The sequence below is a fragment of the Nelusetta ayraudi genome, unplaced genomic scaffold (genome assembly GCF_046127955.1).
Source record: "Nelusetta ayraudi isolate G7.1 ecotype Tasmania unplaced genomic scaffold, CSIRO-AGI_Nayr_v1 ptg000042l, whole genome shotgun sequence".
NCBI classification, from domain to species: domain Eukaryota; kingdom Metazoa; phylum Chordata; class Actinopteri; order Tetraodontiformes; family Monacanthidae; genus Nelusetta; species Nelusetta ayraudi.
Genome location: NW_027466092.1, coordinates 15787097 through 15796319, shown reverse-complemented (window position 1 = coordinate 15796319; position 9223 = coordinate 15787097). Strand labels below are relative to the sequence as shown.

General features: G+C 45.3%; 1 protein-coding gene across 1 annotated transcript; it reads right to left on the bottom strand.

Annotated features, from left to right (window-relative positions):
* Positions 1-318: 318 nt before the first annotated feature.
* On the bottom strand, positions 319-8255 carry meox1 (mesenchyme homeobox 1). Its single transcript, XM_076034869.1, has 3 exons — positions 7340-8255; positions 3496-3668; positions 319-1060 (listed from the first exon to the last, which is right to left on the bottom strand). Exons 1-3 carry the CDS (start codon positions 7842-7844, stop codon positions 938-940), a joined length of 801 nt encoding a protein of 266 aa, XP_075890984.1. The 5' UTR covers positions 7845-8255; the 3' UTR covers positions 319-937.
* Positions 8256-9223: the final 968 nt, after the last annotated feature.

The following is a 9223-nucleotide window of genomic DNA, read 5'->3' as shown; positions in this document are numbered from 1 at the left end:
TCACACAAATGCAGTCCTGTTTGTGTATCATAGTGGATATCTTGTTATTTTGTTTGTTGCAATCTCTGTTGTCCCATGTTGCATCTCTACCTTATCGCTAGTCTCCACAAGCTAGCTAGATGGTACTTAATTATTATTCCTGTTTAATGTTTAAGTTCTTCTGAATATAGTTAAAAAAAATTAAAAAATAAAATAAAATAAACATTTTTAAACGAAGCAAAAGCCAAAATTACAAGAAAAACAATGAATAATTAATAATTACATTAGAAGCTTTTCATGATTTCTCAAAAATAACTCCGGGAGTGATTTATTACAAAAAAAGCAAAGAGTTGGTATGATTTTGCAGCTCATGATTTATTTAATCAGCTGAACAAGGTAACATCTGCTTTTTTAACAATACTATTCATTAATTATCAAAAAGAAATAGAAAAAATATTGATAGAGACAAAAAAAACTCACAATATTAAAAAAAAAAAAAAAAAAGAAATAATTGAAAAAATAAAGACAAGATTTGGAGGCACTTATTTGGCTACACTTGAGCAGTGGATTTTCCCAGTGATCCTGTGGTCAAGCGTGGAAGACCAGGCTGTGATTGTATTCCTTCAGCCAAAAGGGGAATATTTCCCAAAACAATCACATTCTGGTGTGACATGCTGTCACTGGCCTTAAAGCTGGAGTCTGGATGTTGTCATCAATCTCTCTCAGGATTCATGACAGTCACTGCAAATGGTATCACACAGTATCTACCAGCGGTGGAAAGTTCTTCGTGGACATCGTCGATCTATTTACAACAGCCGAGGAGATACTACTTTCTTGCAAGTGGGGAATGGCCAACCCATTCCTTCTCGCAAATATTTTTTTTTTAAGTTTGTGCTGTTGTCCAGCTAAACCCCAGTCCAAGCCTTGTTAGCATTTCCTCATCATCATCCATTGTGTTTCACTCAGAGCTGGGTGAGGCAGCTGAGTCCACGTCATCGTTTTCCAAGTCGTTGGGCGAAGATGACTGTCCTCCCTTAACTCGCTTCCACTTCATCCTCCTGTTCTGAAACCACACTTTGACCTGGAGTGGAGACAGGACATGTAATTAGAAGATGCAACTGATGCTAATCAAGTCAAATTAAAAATGTAACCTTGATATTGGTGAGCGGCAAATTTGAGGAGTTTTACAAGGTGTCATCTGCGTATGGCAAAATGTGAAAATTTGTGCAATTTACAAATGTGTGTCTGCTCTGCTTTACTGGTCACTAATTAACTAATCTATCAATTTAGCTTAATATATGCTAGAAAAAAATTCTAACAAAAATTCTAACAGCTTTTTGCAAAATAAGTTCACAATAATGCTGGCCTACCACAGTATGCACACTTCAAATAACTCCAAATAGAATCTTACTGCCTTTTATTTCACTTAGTGTGAACCTGTAACTCTATTCCTCTTGCTCTTCCATTTTTCCTTTTTTTATTCCTCTAGAAGAAAAATTTACAACATGGTCAGCAGAATCACAGACAAATAATCCATCCCAAATCTCCCACTGCACCATATAAATTGTCTCTGTTTTGCCTCGCTTGGAGCTCTGCTTGTCAGCCGCTGGCTCCAAAAAATCTCCACAAAGACCGGCAGAGAGTATCGTATGGACAGCAGGTCAAAGGAGTCAACTATCAGGATGTGGGCCTACACAGGAAGTACTCCTGTGCAGTCTGGATTGTCCTCGTCGGTGTCACTGCAGAGTGCTTATATGACGATGGTATCACGCTTTAGGTGTTGGGCAAAGAGTAGTGGCATAAACAAAAAGCTCAGACGACCGGCACGCTCAGCAAGTCTGTGGTTGACAACTCTTGCAGTTACAGTATTAGCAGGATAAAACCAGTCCAGCGCAGACTGGCTAAAACTAAAATTATTTCATCTTTCAATTTGCGTTACTGGAAAAAAAAAATCATTTTGTCCATTTCGTCATTAAGATACGATGTTTGAAAATACTCATCAGGTCTTGTAATTTAGAGTTTGAGCAAATTCAAAACATATATCTTCAAGCAACTACATTAAAATAAATAATATTGAAGCATTATTGTGTTTTTTCTGATATTAAGGCTATTAAGGCTAAGTTTCAAATTCTACACCGAAATACTGGTCGATGAAGTTCTTCTTTGTGGAGGTTTAGACATGATATCTAAAATGAAATCTACAAACCATTTTTTTTTATTTTACAAGAAGCAACTTATTATTAAAGACTAATTTAATCCGCAAAAAAATTTGCCATGAAGCAGGAAACAGAAAAGAAAATCAACACTCTATATATAACAACATACGTAATCAAACACAGAGAAATGTAACTTTTCAGAGGGGGTCTTTTTTCAGCTGTACATCACAGCGGCAGACTAACACACACAAGATATTCCGTCTTCCAGTGCACTTTTACGCGTTTTAATAGTTCCTGGACTTAAGCGGCACAGAGGAATAATATATTTAAATAGCAGCTGTGGATTCGCGGGTTGTTGATATACTGGTAATATGAAGACTGTTTCGGTGGGGAGCTACTAAAGCACACTCCATTTAAAACTGTAGGATTAAGGAAGAGCACTAATAATTCAATACTTTTTATTCCACTTTTATTAGAGCTGTGCTTATTAATCGGAATTTGGAAGAAAAAAATAAAATAAAATCTGTTCTCAGCTCAGAATCTTGAGGGTCAAGAGGCTTTTGGAAGACCGTCAAAAATTTCCCACCACAAAATCGTAGTGTCCTCTGGCGATTTGCCACTGATTGAGAGGACAACGAGGAGCCACAGTGTGCTGGATGGAATGGAAGAGGCTGGAGCTACTGAGAATAAGACGTGTGAATACGTCTGTGCAAGTGTGTGTGTGTGTGTGTGTGTGTGTGTGTGTGTGTGTTCCAAAAGTCTGGGGAATAGATTTAGGAAGAGGACCAGGCGGCAGTATGTGTGGTCAGTGTGGCACCGCCGCCTCATTAGGTGGAGTCGGGGCCGAGCGAGCCTGACAGGCGGCGCAGCCTTTTTATCCAGCGGGGTGGACACATGTTCGCCCCATTTCACCCCGTCTGGAGCTGCCACCCACTCATTAAAGCGGCCGGACGGGGGAAAAAATATGGAAATAAAAAAGCCTCATTATGATTGAGCTATCTTTGTCATTACGAAGTGGAAGGAACGACGTCGGAACCACATGAAGCGAAGGCTGTCGAAGGATTTCTTCTTTGATTTTATTTCTTTCCTGTGCATCCGAGTATCAGGGAGTTCATATAACTAAAAATACCATCTGTGTGTTTTGTCTCCCGTTTTGCAGAAAGAGTTAAAAAAAAAAAAAAAAAAAAAGTGATCACATCTACAAAGGATTAAAAAAAATAAAAAAATAAAAAAATGCCGATTGGCCGTCTTTGCCTCTGCAGGATATCAGGCAGGATATACCGAATAAAGGCAGTTTGAGGAGTGGATAGAAATTGATCTTCAGTTTTCCTGCCCTAGTTTGGGGGAGGGGCCGCTGTACCTGCCGCTCGGTGAGGTCCAGGTTGACGGCGATCTCGTAGCGGCGGAGGCGGGTCAGGTAGTTGTGGTGGGTGAACTCGGCCTCCAGCTCCCGCAGCTGCTCCTTGGTGAATGCCGTGCGCTCTTTGCGGGCCTTGCAGCTGGAGTCCACCTTGAAGCTGGACTCCTGGAGGTCTGCAGGGGAGCACAAGCACAGAGCTGATTGACCTCTCTGTTGCGCATGAAGCCCCATTCCCCCTCCCACCCCAACCCCCCATCCCTCACTTGGGCGTCTTCGACTCCGTGGAGAGAGAGAGTGAGTGAGACGTTTTCAGGAGGGATTCTATTTTACACCTTGATTTGAATCGACTGTCAGTTGGACATTGAACAGGCCTGTTTAGCCAACGAACCACGCACTCCATAGACTTTTTAATGGGAGGCCCCTCGTACACTTAACACTAAACGTGCACTGTAAACAGAGACCACCCTGACCCCGAGGCCGCACACCACATCGGCTCACCTGCAGCCGGCACGCTAATCTTTCCGCAGTTGCTTGTGCTGAAAAGCATACGTTTTTATGTGCATCTCTCATTATATGTGTGTATATATATTTATATCTGTGTGTGTGAGTGGGTGCGGTTGCGTGTGTGCGTGCGTGTGTGAGGGCAGGGGCCACCACAGCAGCCACAGAGGGACTGAGTTAGGCGAGGAATGCGGCGGAACATCGTTAAAGCCTCCAACAAAAGAACAAAGGTGCGGATGTGTCCAGGTCCGAGTCAAGTGTGTGTGGGTGTGTGTGCACGTGTGTGATTTCCCTCTGGACCATTGACCAGGAGCGTCACATTTATTTGTCTTTGCATGACAGTAGAAATACACCGGGGAGACAGTGTCTCTAGTGGAAACGTGGTCGTCCGAGATCTTTTGCTCCGGCTCCTCCGCGGATGTCAGCGGAGGCAGCTGAGCCTCCTCAGACTTCGTCCGGCCTAATAAGAGCAGATTGTTGTTGGACTATCAGTGGAATCTGCGCTTGGGAGAGATGTTGGGAAACGATTGTGCGCTGGTAGCGACACAAGGGGCTGATGTAATCTCAACAAAAAAATGGTCCTAATTTGTCAAAGTGAGAAGTGTTGCTGGTGCCTGCCAAATGTGGCCTGGACTCAAGTAACCGGACCAGATGTGACTGGCTTGGATGTGAGTGTGTGAAGCTGGTTCCGTATTTGTGCGCAAAATGAATATGCAAAAAAAAAAAAAAAAAAAAAAAAAAAGGGGTCGGGGGGTGGGGGGGGAGCAGAAGGAATTGCTAGTATTGTTGTGGAAGTGCGATCAGTGACGCACGGCTGTGGCCCCTGTTGGATCTGGCCGACAGCAGGTCCGACAGCCGAACACCTGGCCGGCCCCTCAGACTGGTTCCCAGTAAACAGGCCCCTTATAAATATCCAGCACAGCCAGAGACCGTAAACTGGGGTGGGGAGAGCGATCCTGAGCCCAGCGGGGGCCCGAACACAAACAACATTTGGTGCATTTTGGCGCAAAAAGTAGTTTGTTTCCCTCATCTGCACCGGACTGGAGTAAACACATGCTGCGATTATTTCAGAGGTGACTGGATGAGGTCGGTGTCGGGAACACCGAGGAGCCGGGACGGAGCAGGAGAGAGTCATTCACACAACACAACTGAAACTCCTCCTACTCTCATTTGTAAGCAATAATGAAGTGAAGGTGCTGGTTTAAAACTCACTTTAGAACCGGCTTCATGGAAACGTGCAGGAACCTTTTTTTAAAGTCCTTGTTACTATTTTACTAAAAAATTTAACATTTTTGTGTTCTACATACACATTAACACAACTTTAGTGACAAACAACTACAAAGATACTCAGACCCTTTTGAGCCCCAGAGAAGCGGCGGCAGTGGCTGCTGCTTTTTAAATCAGTGAGAACAGTTTTATTTACAACTTTTTTTTTTTATAATTTTTTTTAGTAATTTCTGAGTTCAGTGAAAAAGTGAAAATTATGAAAAAATAAACAAAATATATGTTACATAAAGATTGAAAATTATACATAAAGTTATTTATTATATATATTGTGTTGATATAAAAACATTATTAGACGGAAATGTATTATTTAATAATATCTATTTATTTTTTATTTTTTTTAATAAACTACATTTATTCATGAGGAAAATCTGTCTGTCAGTTCAGTTTTTAAAATTTCTGCAAAAAAAAAAATCCTCATCCTAAATTATTATTTGTCCAAATTGACAAAAGCAACCAAATATATTTCGGCGTCTAACAAATCCATATATAACAATTTATAAAGTCTTTTTTTTTCCTAATCTAATCAGTGTTTTCAAGTGTGTTTATTTGCTCTGGAGGCAAAGTCTTTTTTTTTTTTTTGACATCTGAAGTTTGTTTTTCATATCAGTAAAATAAAAAGCCACAGACAGACCCAGAGCAGAGCGCAAAGTCTGTAATGCCTCTGCCTCCAGGACATTTTCCTAATATATGCTCCTCAGCCAGCCGGTCAGCGCACGTCTGAATGTCTCCTCCTCTCTAACCGAGAGCTAATGTCGTGGTCAGACATGTTGCACGCACTCGCTGGGAGATTGTGTTACGGCTTAACGACAGGAAAATGTCAATGGATAAGAATGTAAAAAAGTGGGCTCGCAGGCAGAGTGATTTTACCAGACGTGGTCTGGCATGTTTTCAACGCAGGCAGCGGAGGTTACACTAAGGTAAGGAGAGGAGGGGGTGAGGAGGCCGGAGGAGGTGGGGGAGAGCCAGAGGGGGGGTATGCACTCCCACGCTCTAATGCTGCAGCAGACAGTGGCCGCAAAGTTTTTCCATAGAAGATTTTCTAAAAAACATGTGTGGATTTACACAAATGTCAGTCTCACTGCAAGTTGGGTTTGATTTATTCTAAACGTGCTCCTTCCAACAGGCTGCACCATTATTTCTCCAAAATAAAATATCTTAAAGGGGCGCAAATGAGCTGATCACGCACGGGAATGCAACGTCATCCACGTATTGAAGGTGTTCTTTGTTTGCTGAATGTGTTCAGCACGGACGCCTTTAGATCCTGTTTAAATCTAAACATTTTCCCCGCGCCCTCAACGCTAACTTTATTTCGTCACGGGTATCACTTACTTTCCCCTCCTATTAGCCAGGTGTGACACATGATCCAGCCACCGTAATCCAAAAGCATACACATATATTGTTTCACGACTTATAGCAGGAACTAATGTTGTTTGTATATGTGAGACGATTTCTGGTAATAAATCGCATCCTATTGGAACTGGGTGGGGTTTGCAGTAAAAAAAAAAAAAAAACAATTTAAGGAAAGCAGATGAGTTTAAAATAATTTGAAAATAACCTACATTGCAAAAAAAATTTAAAAAAAAATCCTTAATTTACTTTCATATCAAATAACCTTTTTAACACCTGTCTCTGCTCACTTTTTCCCTGTGTTTTTTTTCGTTGTTTTTCTTTTTTTTTCTGCCATTGTCCTGAACGCGTGTTTTCAACGGATACAGAGGCTCAAATCAAAGTTTCACACGGCCCACTAATCATCTGAACAATGAGAGGATGCAACTGCTGCTCGCCGTGCACACGTCCGTGAGCGCAAAAAAAGTAACAGCAGTTTGTCGAACCGTACTGAACGCAGCCTGCCGGCGTCTGCAACTTCTGAGCTTTTCCCAAAGTTCTGAATGGAGGGAAAAATGCCGTCCTCACAACTTTGCAACTTTTCGCGCAACCAATGTGACACTTTTCCAAACTCTTTTTGCACTCTCTATTCCTGCACCTCTGCCATGCTTCTGCAGCTGCTGCGGTGATGCTGCTGTTCCCTGCGGTCGCCCCTCCCAGAGCCACTCACCTGACGCCTCTCTCTTCCTCTTGCCGGAGCCCTTCTTGTCCGAGTCGGCCGACGCTGCGCTCTGCGGCGAGTACTCCCCTCCGTCCAGACACCCGGCCACGGCTCCGACCGACCCGTCCAGCTCGGGCCCTCCTCCTCCGCCTGCCACCGCCACCGCCACCGCCGCAGCGGGATTGGCCACCACCTGCGGGCAGGCCTCGGGCGCCCTGGCCCTGGCCTCGCAGGGGTTGAACTGCCACTCGGCCCTCTGGTAGCCCCCCTGGCTCTCCGCGTAGGGCCTGTCGTCGCGGGGGTAGGAGGCGTGGGGCGGCGTGGGCACCAGGCAGGAGCTGCTGAAGTCCGTGTAGGCCAGGAACTCGGGCTTCTGGTGGAGGGAGAAAGGGGCCTGCTGGTAGGGCGACTGCAGGTTGGCCCCGGGGACCCCCGAGTGAGGGCTCCTCATGCAGCCCCAGATGGGAGCGCTGGGGTGGGCGCTCCTCATGCAGCTGCTGGCCGGCTGCTCCATGACGCTGGAGGTTGGTGGAATAAACGGTGGAATCGACCGCTCTCTCGTTTATGGTCTAGGGAGCTTGTCAAGGAGGAGCAGGGGGACCTGCTTGGAGCTCGTCTCAGATTGGAAAAAAAAAAAAAAAAAATCCGGGCGGGCTCCTCCGATTCGTCCTCCGGCTCAGGAACTCAGAGACGCTTCCACAGCGCGGGACGCATGAGGACAGAGGCTCTGCCGCCACGCCGTGCTTCCCTCTCAGTCTCTCTCTCTCTCTCCACTCGGCGTGACGTCGTCGTCGTCGTCGGGAGCGCTTCTTTTCCTTTGCGTGGCTCCGTGCTCTCTCTCTCGCACTCACGCACGCACGCACTCACTCACTCACACCCCTCTCCTCCTCGCAGACTGCATCCGCAAAACTGCTCCACTCCCCTCCTCGGCCTGGCTGTTTTCACAACTTCTTCCAAGGCATTCTTGACAAGTGAGCCCTCCTACTGCACCCCCCACCCCCCACCCACCCACATCCCTTGGATCCCCACCTCAGCCCACCCCCCCCCCCCCTTTTTTAAACCTATAGGTGGGAAAGAGTGGCAAGTTTATGGAGTGTAACGTGAGAGTGCAGAGGTGGAGCCTTGCGGGCCACATGTTGGTGGTACCCTCCAACCAACCCTGCCTCATCATCTATTAATCACGGGGGGAATTTTATATGCACATCTAATGGGCTTTCCAGGCGCGGGACTTTTTAAAGGGACATTGTGCGTAAGAAGGCGCAGCGAGTCACCGTCCACTATACGAGGGGCTGGTGGCCATGCCGTTGTTTTCGTGACAGCCGGTTCAGTTCCATTTTGTTGATGACACCCTTTGGAGTAGGAGTGACGGAGTGACCTCCCCGAAGCCCTGCTCCCCTTCCTGTTTCTCTTCTCCTGCTCAGAGTGAGTGTGCGTGCGTGTGTGTTCATTAAAGCTGCACACCCAAACCCACCTGGGTGAACTTTGGGCTGGATCTGATATTCACTATCACACCTCCGGAGGTTTTTCACACTTAAGCGAGACACAATATGAAATTTCAGATCGGAATTTCAAAGACACACGCACACCCTGCTCTAACTGTGTGTGTGTGTGTGTGTGTGTGATACTCCTCTGTTGCAGCGGCGGCAAGCCTGTATGACAGCAGTCACACACAGAGGAACTACATCTGGAGCAGCAGGGATGTAATTATTCAATTTTCTGATCACTAAAGTTTAATCTCCAGTGGCACACTTGATACAAGCCACTTCCCCATGAAGTCATGTCTCTAATACCATTAAAACCTTTTTTGGCTACACAAAGAATTGGCCTCCATCTAAGCGTATCCGTTACCAATAAAGTCCCGCCGGACCACACTCTGCACAAATGCACATTTCT